The sequence below is a fragment of the Rhamphochromis longiceps genome, linkage group LG10, assembly GCF_057381845.1.
Source record: "Rhamphochromis longiceps isolate RC_006_pf linkage group LG10, R_longiceps_female_GT1.1, whole genome shotgun sequence".
Taxonomy (NCBI): Eukaryota; Metazoa; Chordata; class Actinopteri; order Cichliformes; family Cichlidae; genus Rhamphochromis; species Rhamphochromis longiceps.
In genome coordinates this window covers 18,067,213-18,084,009 of record NC_140566.1, presented here as the reverse complement: position 1 = coordinate 18,084,009, position 16,797 = coordinate 18,067,213, and the positions used below count along the sequence as shown (strand labels likewise).

General features: G+C 43.0%; 1 protein-coding gene across 2 annotated transcripts in view; it reads right to left on the bottom strand.

The window, feature by feature from the left end:
* mtus2a (microtubule associated tumor suppressor candidate 2a) overlaps positions 1-16,797 on the bottom strand; it is a 45,979-nt gene that overhangs the window by 28,503 nt on the left and 679 nt on the right. For both annotated transcript variants that reach the window (XM_085420664.1, XM_085420665.1), the window contains exon 2: positions 372-2,626. In XM_085420664.1, the coding sequence (XP_085276790.1) occupies positions 372-2,384 (2,013 nt within the window). In that variant the 5' untranslated portion in view covers positions 2,385-2,626. The remainder of the gene's footprint in view (positions 1-371; positions 2,627-16,797) is intronic.

Below are 16,797 nucleotides of genomic sequence, written 5' to 3'. Positions count from 1 at the left end.
GTGTTCTAGGCAAAATGCTAACACACATACATTGTCATGTGAAGCACTGAAAACTAACTCGTCCCCCGCGGACTTTGCACTTCAACAAGCATTAAATATTTATTTCCCCATGTTCGTGTTTGACTGCGTATATAAGTATGAATGCAAAATGAATTTATTGAATCAGTATCAATAAGAAATAGGTTTAGAAGCAATAATGAAGGTCCTCTGAGAGTGATCATAAAATGCAAAAGGCCTGTTATCAATTATACATGGTTTACTAGGCCTATCAGCATGATGGAAGCATTAACATGCTTAGTCAATAAACTGTGCGTAAGACTCATAATCAAAGAAAGACTTAAAATCACATCTCTACAGTAAACAGGACTCACCTCTGATGGTGTCCCATAGAAGTTGTCTGCCTTGCTGCCCAGTTTTGGAGGTGCTGTGTGGCTATGGGCGTGTACGGGTGGAACAGTGTTTGTGTGTCCAGGAGCCCTTATACTCCTATTCAGTATTCCTGATGGAAAAATGTTTGTCTGCATCTCCTGGCGGTACTTATCATAAAGCAGATTGGAGGCACAAAGAACTGGGGCTCCTCGGGTTTCCGGATCAGGCCTTGGGGGCTCTTTAGGTGTGTCTTTAAAAGATGTGGGTGTTTGGCTGTGGGTGCATGCGGACAGCCTGGATGGTAGCGAGGATACCTGATACGGTCCATCAGAAGCCTGAGGCTTAAACTGAGGATTCTTTCGGACGTAGGTAATGATTTTGGGGCGAACTCCTTTAGGTTTCAGTTTAGGTGATGGCGAGCTGTCTTTGGGGGAGTTGTTGTTGTTAGAGCTGGGGGAGCTTTGCTGGTTGTTAAGAGGCGCTTTGGGGATTCCACTTGTGCTTATATTAGTTTTGACTGGTGCTCTCAAGCAACTGTTGCCATAGCCCTGAGCTGATGTTGATACAGCAGGGATATGTCTAACCACTCCAGAGACATTCCTAGAAACGAGGTACATGGAGGGTTGCCTGCATGGTGAGCCCTGGGGTGTCCTGAGAGGGGAGTGTGGAGGGGTTGATGACCTGGATTCAACCCCAGTTCTGTTGGGACTAGAGCAATTCCTTCTGTATGTAAGCTGAGTCTGGGGTCTCTTCTCTAAGGTGGAAGGGTTTGAGGGATTGGAACTGTGGCGTGCACTTGTAGCTGGCTGTTTTTCCGCTGGTGGAGTCTCCCTTTGGGATGTCTGGCTGGGTTGCCTCAGCTGGGAGACTACAGATGTGTTGTACAGGTGGGAGAAATCAGATGGTTCACGTAAAGATGTTTTTGTAAACTTTCTGTTTGACCCATTACTGTGTGGATCTGCAGAGAGGTTAAGAGGAGACGGTTGCCCTGTCTCAGTTTGCTGAGTGTTGGAGTCTGCACTCCTCGCTCTTCCCATCTCCGTCTGACAGAGGGGCCTCACAAGCTGTTGGCGCCGTGGTGGCAGCACCCTCTCCTCAAATCCAGCCTTTCTCCTTTGGCCTAGCCCTCCATCAGAGGACAAGCCATTTCTATGACTTCTCTCATCTTTTCTCTGATCCTGGTATGAGAATGCTGGGTTAAGGGTCTCCTGAGGATGCATCGGTGGGGAGTTCTGATTGGCATCTACAGGGGCTGCCCTTCTTCTGTTCTGGGCTGAGGTAGTGTTTTGGGCATTGTGATAAGGGTTGGTCTTCGACAGAGAGGCGAGAGAAGTTTCTCCATCACCATCCAGAGCACTAGACAGGCTTCCACTGAGGGAAACAGCTGACAGGCTGGAGACAAACACATTCGTCTCAGACTTAGACTCCTTCAGACCTCCCTTCCATCTTTCTCTGCCTGACCTGGTGTCCTGTTTCTCTGCTGTCACACATGCGTCTAGCTCCTCAGTGCTATGACAGGCGATCCTTTTCTGAACCTCTTTGCCTCTCTGAATTTTACTCTCCACTCTGTTGCTGTCATTGTCATTTCTCCTCACGCCGGTAGAAGCAGAGCTGGCTGTTGAACTCGATGATATTGACATGGCACCTTCATCTTTTCCATCTTTCATGCTTCCACAATCGTCCTCCTCCTCATTCTCCTCCTGCTTCCTGCTTCCCAGGTAAGTATGTATCTCCTGACGTGCCAAAAGTTCATAGTCAGACTCCACGCATTGCTGCTCTGATCCCCAAAACTCTAACTTTTCTGGGGAGTCGCTCTGAGAGACCAAGGGAGGAATAGAGCTTGTGCCGTATCCCGTGTCCTCATACAAACCTCTTCTTTCTTGATCACTGATTGAGGATAACTGATTGGCGTTGTCATCTCCAGACTGAGTGAACTGGATCTGGGTTTTATTTCCAATCTTTTCTCCTCTGTCAACACTGACCCTCAGGCCTTGGATACTAGTTGGATTGCTCATGTTGAATTGATTTTTGTCACACTCAAAGACACCTGCAGGGTACTGAGGCCATTTATGGAGCTACAAAAGTTACTTCCCTCACTGCCTTTTCTCTTCAGGGTCTGATGACGGCTCTTTTGAATAAGCCAGGGACAAAATGTCATCTCATGAAACCTTTCTCACTTCACCTTTCTTATTTTGCATTTACGGCGAGTTAAAAAGCGGTCTCTGATGGTTTTTCACCACGATGAAGGTCTTTCAATCTGAAATAAAAGACAACAAAGGGAACTGTCAGAAAAAAAGCATCAAGTACACTTAATAAGCAGCCATTCTGCAGTTCCCCCACAGAGTCACTTAATTTTTTTTAATATTCAGCCTGCTCTGGGTAGCAGCAATTATGAAATCAGCTGTGTACGGCGAACCATTTTCTGCTCTTAATGTATGACTCATATCAGTGGATAGCCATTTGAAAAAAAAAAACTGGTTGCCTATGAGAGAAGAATCACTGGAAGTATAACAAGAAAATTACAGTTTTAATACTACCTTGTTTCTATTTCAGAGGCAACAGAGACTTTACAAGTAGAGGAGAACTCTTGACTCCCACTTAGAGATTTCTTGTGTTATAGTGGGTGGTTGCAAGGCAGTTTAGCATAAATGGGGCCTATGGAGCTGGTGCCATGTAACATGCACACAATTACAGCAGTTTGCAAGTTTTATTGTGTGTTCAAAAAGAACTTGGAGGTTTTAACTTATCATTTTTATGAGAATTAGATATTAGTTCTCTAAGTAATAATGTTCATTTTAATTTCAGGCATCATCAAAGTCATTCTAGACACAAGTCTGGCCACTTGGCAGCCATCTTGAAATGCCTCCAGATACTTATTTTAAAACATTATCCAAATTATCTTTAAGTTCAATGGTTTCAATGGACATTTTGTCCCAGTAGCTAAACTTCTACCAGCAAATTCACCCTTGAATTTCTGGGAGTGCCATGTCTCCTCCTTATAAGCGAATCACTTGGAAACTGGTGCACTTGATATTGGCAAAATTAGGTTCTTTGTAAGTAAAGCGCGACATACTGGCAGCTCCAGTTTATTGGAGTCGGTTTTTAAAATAGGCAATAAATGAAAATGTAAAAAGTAAAGAAGACGCAGGAGAAACACCGTTCAACCATGTTATTGTGCTGACGTTGCACAGTTTGTTCTCCACAGGGCACCCTGCAACTCCCCTGTTGCAGCAATTTGGAACCTACAAACAGCCAAGTGATCTAAGTCACGTTAAAGGCCAGTCCGTGAAAATATTGTCGGACATAAACCGGTCCGTGGCCCAAAAAGGGTTGGGGGCGGCTGCCCTACAAGAGAGAGAGAGCAGAGACATGTCCAGAGGTGGTGAAACCAAGTAAGTACTTCACCTAAGAACAGTGTTACGTTCATTTGTCTAGGGCTGCTACGCCAGTATCTTTTGGATGCAAGTGTTGCATTTTGTACTCTATTTTCTAATATGCTGAAATAATTATATTTCAGCTCAACAATGAGCTAACAGATAACACTACCCAGCTATGTATAATTAGTTAAAATCAATATCCACCTGCGACACTGAAGCGACAGATGCATTTTGAATCGGTAATTTACATAAAATTTAAATAATTCTGTATAATGGGTCTTTTACATTATGCATTTTATGTGTATTTTGAGGCTAAACATTGCCTGTTTCACTGAATTGAGCACCAAAATCTTTGTTTCACTATTTTGAAAACCAGTTATTTTATGCAAAACAGCATCCATAAAGCGCATCACTGAGGTAATAGCAATGTTCTTACTGTGATCAGCACGAGTACAGGGACAGTTACTGTAGATGTTCACTTTAGTCGTGAGAGATATGTGAAGAGAGAAGTACAGCGTGTTTGCATGTAAGTGAAGGAGTCACCCTGGGGATGGTTGATGAAGGCAAGTAAGAGGAAGGCGGAAAGGGTGAGAAGTGATTTGTAATGAGCTTTTTTTTCCTCAAGAGACAATGTGAAATAGAAAGCAAGATGAGAACTGGGTGAAAAGACTTGTAATGAAAGCTTTTCCGATCATTAAGTTTTTATAGAACATATAACACAAGCAAGCAGTGTCTCCAATATGTTCAAAGGCAGGCATCATCCTAACATGAAAAAGATGAAAATTAGGTGCAGGGGTCGTTAATGGCGAGGACCAGAAAGAGCAGTTCAGAAGGGATAAATCCATGCGGTATGTCTGATCACTACAGGAGGGTTTCCACTCTCCTCTCAGCATGTTTTCTGTAGCGGGTGGATGTAGTTAATGGCATGATTGGACTGTACACAACAACGGCATGTCCTGCTGCATTTAAAATCTGCAGTCTCTAAAACTGTGTTTTAAATACTTGCGTTAGCCTTTAATGCACAAATGAGGCCGTAGAGCTGAAACATATTACTACATATCATATTACGAGATGAGTTAAACATGCGGTATAAAACACGCACACTCAAACGCTCTCGAAATAAACACTTCCGGCTGTCTCCTTAAATTTCTCCATAATTATACGAGAGCTCTACGAGGAATTCTCTTTCTGCCTTGAACCAGAAGCATTAAAACCATTGAATATTAATGGTTTCAGCTCCTTTGCCCTTAAGGGAGAGCATCTTTTGCTCACTTGTTCTGTAGGCCTGTTTCCTGCATCATAGAGAAAATTCATACAAAACAAGCGTCAGATTTCAATCAATTGCTGTCAAAACTGTCTGGATCAATTCATCTGTCTGTGCAGTCAAAGAATGAAGTAAAATATGTCTTAAACCATCACACTGAATGTTTGAGTAGCAAAGTATGAATAGCTCTCCCACCTTCTAATTATATGTGCAGCAGGGGTGTCTGTTCTCATTAGCGAGTGGCTTTTCCACGTGCCCCGTGACAGCTCTCACTGCCTGTGGCACGTTTGATATTCCACAAAACCTAGAGAGCTAAATTCTCTCTAAATGTAAAGGACAGGGGAAAGATTCACATGGAAGTTCAATTTCCTACAGGTTTTCTTAGAAGTAATTTGGAGATACCATCAAAGTTAACCTAATATTCTATTTTTTTTTAAAGCATAAATAAATAAAAGCAATAAAAGTTGGCTTTAGCAAACTAAAATGAGATCATTTTTTAAAAGAATTTCAGTTATAAAATCTAAAAACCCAAGTCTTTTATTGAGATTGTGGTAAAGTAAACATCCCCCCCCCCCCCCCCCCCCCCCCCCCCCCCACACACACACACACACACACAATGGGAACACATGGAAATTCACTGTGCCTGACAAACAGAACATGGAGGATAATCCACACAATGTCTGCTCCCCTCTGCCTGTGTGTACCCTGCTCATATTTACCCTTGATTGGCGCAAACAATCAAATAATTAGCTAATTGCTCACACAGAGGCGGGGACAGAGACCGATAGGAGGGAAGGAAAGTGGCAGAGAGCTGTGCTACAGGGTGAGAGAATTCCCTGAGAAGACATGTGTGGCAGATCAATTTTGGCACTGATGTAGTGCTGCAGCTTGTGCTGATGACAGCACTCTCCGGAGGCTGGATGCTGAGCTCGGTCACAGTGGCTGAACCAGAATAAGCTGCATTTCACCTAACTGAGAAAATCCAAAACAGAAAACAATCCAGCAAAACTCTAATCATAACATGAAAAATAATAGAATCAAAAAGAATAGTAGAAACTGGTGGATGATAGTAAAACAAAAAGAAAAAAATCTGAAACATGAAAAGAAAAAAAACCCTCAGCTGCCTTTCCTCGTTATTAGGCTATTTTGATGTCACACACGCTCAGATCCTCTAAGTAAAGAAGATCACATGCGAGGGAGTGTTGGTTGAAGGCGTGTCGGTTGGCAGGAATATGAATTATGCAATTACAAAATCTAACAAATATGAAAAATCTCTTTGATCACCCAGCTCGGAGCAAAGGAAAAACTGCAAATATGAAAAACTAAGTGGACAGGGTACTATGCATTATATAAGAGTAGTTATGAGTTATAAACGCACAGTTGCCACAAGCACTCCTGGCACAGCCAAACCCTTATTTACATTATACAAGCCAAGCCTGTCTGCACTTGCTCGCCACACGTATATATAAAAACACATACATGCATGTTCATTTATAATGTTATTCCCTTTATCTTCATATACAGTGAAATGGCAAAAATTGCTGTTCAGAAAGACCAAACAAATGAATACAAACATATATTCATTCTGCCTATTTGAAGCTACATACTCATTGTAGAAGACAAAGTAATTCATTACAAGCGCTATTAATGTCAGTGTTTGATGAACACCTATTTTTACATTTGTAAAAGCGACACTGCAGTAAACGTTATTTAGAAAAATGTATTTACAAAAATATTGTACAGGTAACGTATGTAAAGGCGACAACTTACATGTAACGTACACGTTAGATTGCCATTGATAAGCTCTACACATAATATAAATTTCATTTGTAATGATTTGAGTGACCCAAATTGAATCACAAACTTATGATACCTGGATATATATATATATATATATATATATATATATATATATATATATATATATATATATATATATATATATATATAGAGAGAGAGAGAGAGAGAGAGAGAGAGAGAGTCAATCCAGGTATCATAAAAGGTTTATATAGTAAGTTTCCAGATTGTTAGGGAACAAATATATGCTATAGTATTTTTTAACATTTATTTTCCTTTTATCCAAATTGAATAAATAGCATAAGCTGCTTGAGGATAATATTGTAATCTGTGCCACATCATTCAGATTTAGGTGTTAAGAAGAAAGGCAGGCTTTGTTTCACCTAACTGTACATGTTGAGTTAAGTATTCAGACTGAGCTCATCTGGGAAATAATAGATGTAGGCATAACCCAACAAAGCTGTTATCGGATGCAGATAATACATTTCCTCATGCTCGAATTTACCACAAGTGAAAAAGGTCAGTCATACAATAAAGATCTGAAGGTCACTTTTATGCTTTTACATTCCTATGCATTCTACTGTGCATCAATTTCACATGTAAACTCACACCTACACGCAACTGTTGTTAGAGGCGCACTCAGCCACAAGCACACACAGCGCGTACAAAATACACACAGTACTAAACATAAATGAGCGAAGGAGCAATCATATCCCTGCAAAAAGGTGGAAAGGTGCATAGCTTAAGTGATGGGAGCGTGGGCTGTGATATGGGGGATATCTTGGCAGTGCTTAAATTTGGAGAATGACACTTGTATTTGTGATATTTTTCACTGGGCTCCTATCCCACGAAGTGCTGCGTTTAAGACGGAAAGCTCTTTTTAGACGGTGAAAGATGAGAGGTTGGTAACAATACATGACAGGGGTCTCAAGGAAACTCGAAAGTGGTGTTGAGTTAAGAAAAGACGGAGGCTTTCCTTAACCTTCCGTTTTTGTCTCCAAGCAGGAATGAGTCTGTGTGGGTGAGAGACTGAGACACAGACCTGAGGTGAGAGAAATGAGACATGCAAATAGATACAGAAAAGAGAGTTGTTGCTGGAGCACACGAGTGTTCTAATTAGTGCTTATTTGGCCCTCTATAGGATGCACTACAGAGCCCCTTTTCTGAAGCGACTTACTGATAAAAGCCCAAGAGAGCAAATCAGTTAACAAAAATCTGTTACAAGATTTAATACTAATTGGTACTGGTCATGTCGCTGAAACTGAGAGTTGTTGTTTTTTTTGTTTTTAATCTCTCGACTGTGGGTACACATAAATAAATCTCCTGACAAAAGTAAAGCCAGGCTGTAGGAGCCTGTGTGTCTAGTTGTTGTTTTGCTTGCTTTGCTTCTATTCTTCTCTTCTACACTGGTGTCTGCTCAACCTTGATCGTTTACACCTGCATCTACACTCCAATCAGTTTGTCTAAGCTGTGACTCAAATAGTCTGCATTCACACAAGTGTGTTCACTAGAAATGCACCAACTGCAATTTTCTTCAGTTTTTTTTCTAAGTGTGACCCACTGATGCCTATTTTGTTTGTCAGTTTTCTTCCTAAGCATTAAAACTGACAGTATGAATAAAACGTTTCTTTAATGTAAAATCTGATTTTCATAATGAAAGAAATTAAAACGTACAATTTTCCTTCGACTCCAATACGTTATGGGGTTCCTGTACAATAATCTTTAGCTGACGTATTACGAAAAAAAAGTCGATGAAGCTGGCGGAGCGAGCGACTGAGCCCCTGGTGCACAGAATGGTGACACCGAGGCTGGAGCGTGAGCGCCTGAAGCCACACGGAGGACTCCCACCTGAAGCGAGCGAGGCTTAGATGCAGGCAGCGCAACAGGCGGGGACTTTCGGCAGCTCTTGGGACCTCCGAGAGCTAGCCGAGTCCCGTGGAAAATGCACTCGTAGTCGGGGGTACGCCACGGCTTCCAGCGGAGCTCCTCCTCCAGAATCAGAATCAGAAAGAATCAGAAACTTTATTGTCATTGTCATGAGAACAACGAAATTAAGAATGGTCCCCGATCATTGCATCATCCCTAGCAATATCAAAATATAAATAAAACAATAAAATTCAATAAATAAAATAGATAGAATACTTAAAATACTAATAAGATATAACAGTAAAACATTCACATACATTCCCACACACATGCTTCAGACCGTGCATAGATTAACACAAGAGTGGCGTGATGGACATTTTTTTGTAGTATTCAGATGTGTTATTGCAGTTGGATAACAGCTGTGTTTGAGTCTATTAGTCCTTGCTCTGATTGCCCTGTACCGTCTGCCTGAGGGCAACAGTTCGAACAGGGAGTGGCCAGGATGTGAGGTGTCTTTTATGATGTTTTGGGCCTTTTTAAAACAGTGGGCGTTGTGTAGAACTTCCAGTGTGGGGAGAGGGCAGCCAGTGATCTTTTGGGCGGTGTTAATGATCCCTTGGAGTGCTTTCCTCTGAGCCCCTGTGCAGCTAGTGTACCAGATGCATATGCAGTAAGTTAGAACACTCTCAATGGTGGCTCTGTAGAAGGACACCAGCAGTCTCTGTGTGATGTTATTCCTCCTGAGAATTCTCAGGAAGTACAGTCTCTGTTGGGCCTTTTTCAGCAGCTCGGAGGTGTTCACACTCCAGGAAAGGTTCTCCTCTATATTGACTCCCAGGAAGCGGAAGCTTGCCACCCTTTCTACACAGTCCCCATTTATGAATAGTGGTTGGATCTCTGCCTTTTTCCTTCTGAAGTCTATTATGAGTTCTTTGGTTTTTGAAGTGTTGAGGAGGAGGTTATTGGCCTTACACCATGACGTCAGCTGCTCCACCTCGTCTCTGTACGTAGACTCGTCTCCCTTGGAAATGAGCCCCACCACTGTGGTGTCATCTGCAAATTTCACAAAGATGTTGCTGTGGTGGCGAGGAGTGCAGTCGTGTGTGTAGAGAGAGTAGAGCAGTGGACTGAGCACACAGCCCTGGGGTGAGCCAGTGCTGAGACTCAGGGCTGAGGATGTGTGATGGCCAACTCTGACTCTCTGTCTACGGCCCGAGAGGAAGCTATTGATCCACATGCAGGTGCTGTATGGAAGCCCCAGGTCTTGTAGCTTGGCCACCAGTTTGTGTGGAAGGATGGTGTTAAAAGCTGAGCAGTAATCCACGAAGAGCATCCGCACATAGCTACCATGCTCTTCCAGGTGAGTTAATGCAGCATGGAGTGCTGTGGCTACAGCGTCTTCCGTGGATCGGTTTGCTCTGTAGGCAAACTGGTGTGGATCCAGGCTGCGGGGCAGGGCTGCTGTGATGTGTCTGCGGACCAGCTTCTCAAAGCATTTCATTACCACTGGGGTGAGTGCCACCGGTCTGTAGTCATTCAGGCCAGTGATGTGGGGCTTCTTAGGCAAGGGGACTATGGTGGAGGACTTCAGGCAGAGTGGGACAGTCGCCTGTGCGAGGGATTTGTTGAAAATCCTGGTGAAGATCCCAGCCAGCTGTCCTGCACAATCCCTCAATATTCGACCTGGCACACCATCAGGACCCGCCGCCTTCCTCGGGTTAACAGCCTGCAGCATGCGCCTCACCTCGTGCTCTTCCAGGGTGAGGGTGGTGCTGCTATGGGTGGCGTGTTGCTGCTGTGGCTCCAATACCTCCGGTACCCTGGTCTCAAAGCGGGCAAAGAAGATATTCAGCTCCTCTGCCAGCTCCAGGTCACCGTCCACAGCTCCGAGATTGATCTTATAGTTGGTTAGGTGCTGGATGCCTTGCCACACCTGCCGGCTGGTATTACTCTTCAAATGGTCCTCGATCCTCCTCCTATAGTCCCCCTTTGCCTCTCTGATGCCTCTCTTCAGGTTGGATCGGGCTGTGGTGTAGTAATCCCTGTTGCCAGACCTGAACGCAATGTTCCTCTCCTTCAGCAGCTGCCTGACCTCCCGGGTCATCCAGGGCTTTTGGTTGGGATAAGCCCGGATCCGTTTGACTGCTGTAACAGTGTCTATGCAGTGTTTTATATAGCAGAGGACACCGTCTGTGAACATTTCCAAGTCCTGATGTTCAAAGATATCCCAGTTAGTCCTGTCAAAACAGTCCTGCAGCTGCTGAGAGGCACCCTCTGGCCATATGGTAATATTCTTTGTGATGGTAAGAGCAGTTTTCTTGAGGGGGGCATATGCAGGGATTAGAAACAGTGACAAGTGGTCAGACTGACCCAGATGTGGCAAAGGTCTGGCCCTGTAGCCCATTTTGATGTTGGAATAAACAGCTGGGCGAAGGCTGCCTCCCGACGCTCGTAAAGCTCGCGGTCTGCTGAGTCCATAGTGGTCAGGTCGTACTGTCACGGTCTGGCTGGGGCAGACCGTATGTGTTGCAGAGGAGGACTCAAACGCAGACCAAAATGTGGTGTGGATTAACAAAACAAGCCGTTTATTGAGGTTAGCAACGAGGGTACAAAATAATAGGGCATCGGTGAAAACTAAACAATAACCTAAACTGGGTGAACTAATAACAAAACATGAAAAAGCTTAACCATAGTGAACTGACATGGGTACCTGGAGATGAGACATGGATGAGCAGACGACCTGACAATGGCATGCAGAAAACAAAGGGCTTAAATACATACATGAGGTGATCAGGGGAGGTGGAGACACATGGGGGAAACAGCTGACAGACATAAACCTAATGACAGGACCAGGAGAGGAAAGCTAAATACAATAAACAAAGAACACATGACATTGTCAGAATAAAACAGGAAATACTAAAACTAAAACATGACAACACAACTTAACAGACCTAATATGTGATGAATAAATACAAAACCCCAAAACATAGAAAACCCAGGAACAATAACTGCCTAAACTAAAGGCAGATAGGAAATAACACAAACTAAATCACATAACAAAATGAGACAAATACAAACATGAACTCAGAGCGCTGGGTCAGAGACCCAGCCTGTGACAATATGCCCCGGCATCTTATATATTCTTCTTTGAAAGCAAGTAAGGAAATTTGATGGGCATATCTTTTTGTTCTTCTGTTGCTGAGTTGGTTTACATTTTCTGTATCGCATGAACGCATGTGACAGTACAAAGGCAGTCACCTGTGTAGACACATCAACACGAGCCTTCCCCCTCAGTGTCTTTGTTGCTGGTCCAGCAGCACATGTGGCTATTACAGAAGCCATTTGTCTTTGGCACTTTGCTTTATTTCTCTCCTCCCCCACTGGAGAGCAGACAGGTTTTACAGCTCTGTGGTCCCAAGGGGAAACCCAGGAACACACACATATATTCATTGCCCCATGCCCTATCGCTCTTTCATCCACACATACCTCTGCTGAGATGTAAATTCCATCACATTGCAATATTAGCAAAAGGGGAAAAAACTCAAATGGACAAAGCGACGACATAATTTATGACTCCTGATTGTTCCCGCATTTGAAAATTGGATTGTGCAAGATTTGCATTAAAATGCAGTGGAGCGGTTATCCTTAAAATCTTTTTCTCTCTCTCTCTCTAATTCAGTCCATGCTGTGTCTTTGCATACATGCAATTAATCACCAGTGAAATTTCCCTTGTGTGTCCTTGTACAATGAACATGTTGGAGAGTGTGAACTTGTGAAAAGCCGTGTTCTAGAGCCGTGGATAGATGTAAGACATAAAAACTATCATATTTGTGCTAATTTGGTGGGGGTGGAGGATGTTGTCTTTATATTGCATTCCTTAACGTAATCATCCAGCAGGATAAAGCTTAGCGAAAAAACCTATTCACAAATTAGCTAAGAATTAGTCATCCATTCCTTCCTTTTCAACCCCACTACCGCAACCTCATCGCTGTCTGCGAACCACACAGACAGAAATAGGAGTGAAATAAGCTAAACGCTCCATTTTCACAAGACACAATAGATAGCCTGCAGACAGAATTTCACAAGTGATGATTCACTGAAGTATGCTCGACTGTTTATACGTGTGAACCGAGCAATAACCCAGTATGCACACAGCAAAGGGATTACCATCACACAGAAACAGCGAGGCAAACAGGAGCGCAAAAATAACCAGAAATAGTCTTCTCCAGCTCCTTGATTGTTGTTTTGCACCGATTTTCTTTATAGCTGTGCTTACAGACATGCTCCTCATCAACCAGCATCGCCTCGCTGACACAATTTAGCTCACAACACTGAGCTCAGCGATGTCCCTTCAGTTCTTTGGTGTTATGCCTTTCTCAACAACTCTGTCTCTTTTGCTCCCCTCTTCTCTTTCATCCCAATAATACAGAGTTAATAAGGGCAGGGTGAGGTAATCAATCTCATTTTCATCCTTATAGATGGCACATCAGCAGGCTACATCTGCCCAAATGATTTCCTCTCAGCTCATCCCCCCACTCTACTCCTACAGTTGGACACCTTTTTGTACCCCGGGGGAGGGGAATAAGTCTATATCGCAGGGGAATCGGTAACAGGATTTCTACAGGATCTTGAGTCATAGTGGGTGGTCATATATGAGTGAATAAGGGAGAATGAGAATATCAGATGATCTCCAATAAAAGCTGATTTATTCCCTTATTTCGGGCAGGCAGGCGGCGTTTGGCGCCTGCTATGAAATCAGCAGAAGATCACAATATGCCAGAAATTAGATTTATTAGGTGAAACCAAATGAAAAACGGTCAAACGCTGGCATGGGTTCACGTGCACATCCATCCATCAAAACGTGTTCGCACGCTAGGTTTGTCCCATTGTTGCCAACACGGGAGGCAGAACAAAAACAAAAGGACTTCTGATCCGAAAAACCCCATAAAGCACCAAGGTGATCACCGAGTGCATGCGAAATGAAAGATCATCAAACACGAGAATCACCTTCACACACAACAGCTCACGCTCAGGCAGTGACTATCGCTGCAGCAGGGGCAGACAAAGAAACAGCTCCTAACTGGGGGGGGAATGAGGCTTAAAAAAACAAAAACAAAACAAAAGGTCTGCATGCATGCACACATCTATTTATGGGATTTACCATCTCCTTATTTATTTATTTATTTTAGCCTTGCTTTTTATGCAAAAACACGGGATGAATCTCTACTAAATTGGACACGGTCCCGCTTCGCTGTCTATTTCACCAGGCTATGCAGTCGGTAATGCCGGACTGGGATAAAGTGAGGGCAGACAATAATAATAAACTTTATGGTGCAACGTGATCTACATGGTTAAACTACAATTTTACATTTTACATTTTTTTAAATGTAAGAATGGGGCACATAAAAAGCAAGACCAATGCAACAAAAGCCGACCTAAGATGAAATGAAAGAAAAAGGCAGGAAATATGAGGGAAAAAATAAATAAATAAAAACGACAACAAAGCTGAGTCCTTTCTGGATATTCAACCTGAACCATCAGGTTAAAAGCAGCAACTACGTGCCATTAAAACACGTGTTTGCAAAGGTCCAGACAAGGGTTTATTGAGGTAAGGGGAGCAGAAAAGAGGGTGTTTGTCCATGCTGGCTGCTGGGAGCAGCACCACCGCATTGTTATTAGTAAAGCCCCTCCACCCACTAGCCTCACTCCTGTCGCAGAAAAAAAAAAGTTAACTCTTCCATAGCTGGCTGTGCGAAACTGTATGAGGCGGGACAAAGAGGAGGTAATTTCAAATGCAAAGTGGTGCAATGATAGTGCAATTCTCCGTGGGACTGTGAGGATGCCACAAGCTCACCAAGACTCGCAGACATACACAGTCAGACATAAAGCAGGAGAGGCGAGACGGACCAGACAAAGAGAAGCTGAGAGCAACTTAGACGAGCTGAGTCACTTGTGTTTATTTCGAGAGAATATAGAAACAGAAAATGATGCTGCGGAGTGCCAAGGGGGTGCAAAGGAGCGGGGATGTGACGGATTCTGGTTAGTATTGTAATGTGCAAGCGTATGTGCAATGAGCAAGTGGTAAACCCCTGGGGTATGGGGGAGGGAGAGCTGCCCAAGGATCAGTGAGAGGTGAGCAAAGAATAGGGCAAGATGAGGGGTTTTTGGGAGGGGCAATGATATGCAAAAAGTGCGTGTGTGGGGGGGGCTTTTTTTAAGAGTTTTCATACATTCAATAATGGAAAGCTAGAAAGTACAACACAGGAGAAGAATCCCCTTGTGCTGCTGTTCTGGGAGTGGATTTTATTTGGTGGGAGTAAGTCTAAAAAAAGAACATAGATGTACACTGTTGAGAAGTTTCATAAAACATTAATGAGGTAGACCTAACCAAGGATAACTACAGCGGTTCTTTCTATCACACACGTGCTTTTAAGTTCACTGACACAATTCTATAAAGTTTCTTAATAACATCTGTAGCTTAATCAAATAATATGAGACAAATATACAAATAAGATACATTTAAAATAAAAAAAGCAAAATCAGGTGAGCGCTTAAACTGTCTGACACAAGTGAATAAAGGTCTTTCATGTCTGTTCCTGGTGGGACACGGAAAACTGTATGTGTGTGTGTTTGTGTGTCATGAAGGGAGGCGTGCCTCTCTTTTCACCCTGTAATGTCTTGCCTGCGACTGCAGGGGAGGAGCTACAATAAGCTCAATGCCACCTTCCAGACAAAAGCAGCGTGAATTCGAGAATGCGTGTGCTGATGCTCGGTTCACACATAAGGCACATGCGTGTGTACGTGCACTTGCAAGTGCAGAGCGTCTTGCGTCCAAAGTGTGGAGGATTCTTACAATTGTGTTATTAAAATAACTGCAACCTTTTCTATCATTTTCTTACATTAAACCTATTTCACCACTATCGGGAAACCGCTGTTATATTTATTAGTAGACCGCAATCATCCAAGCAAAAATGTTAAAAAAAAAAAAAGACAAAAATGTTTCAAAATAATTAAAACCTTGCACTTGTGACATGTTATTCAAAGGCACACTGACCAACTTTAGTGTCCTTCTCAGCTTCAGTTCACTTCCCATCTCAATTTCTCCCTCTCTCCCTTCCTTCCTCCTCCTTCTCCTCCGTTCTGTCCTATTAAATAACCTTGAAGGTCATACCGGTGTGCTACATTCATAGGCTTTTCTGTACCTACAGAAACAAATACATACACACACACACACACGGTATAGGAACCTCACGCTTAGACAAAACACACAAAGTCAGACACGCACACACACACAGCCGGCAGTGGTATTTCTGGCAGAGATCTGATAAATTGATCGCTCTTCAGACCTAGCAGAGGTCAGATGTAATGAATCAATCACACATGCATCAGCATCGAGAGCAGCAACTAGAGCAGTCAGTGTACAGCCAAGGCCGTAAGATCTGCTTTCCTGCTTTGATGCAGTGTCAACCTCCACGTTAACATGATCGGGAGGGATTGGTGAGATTTAGCAAAACGGACTTGAAGATCCATAAATGTGGGAAGTCTCTGATACTGAGATCAATAGTGGCAGCAGACAATTCCAATAAATGCTGAAAACATCACTTATTTTTACACGGAAACTGTCAGATTAGAGGCACATTGTTTACATACTTCAGTAGTACAGGCAAATTCTGAACTTTAACGGTTGCAAACTAGAACGGATTTGAAAAAAGTACAAGAACTTCGGCCAAGCAGCTGAAAAAGGGGGATTCACCCCAACAAAGACACCCCCATCCAACTGCCTTAAGGACAATCCAATCATCTGACACCGGTCAATTGAAACAACAGCGTGAAATCCCTCAGTCACTTTTAATTGTTCCATCCGTTGTTTTCTTTTGTCAGGTCTCAAGTCTCCAACAATGAGACTGAGAAAATGGGAAGTGTTGCAAATGGAATTGAAGTATCAATACAACCTCTGTGCCGTGAATTCCTTGAAAGCAGTCAAGATACTGAAGAATTAGTGTTTGCATGAGTGTGCAGCAGTGTCACTCGTGGACTTAGAAATGAAAAGTTATTAATCATACTATCAGACTTCAAACCTTGGTATTATAAATGTACATTTGTCCACTTTCACTGGTAAAAAGC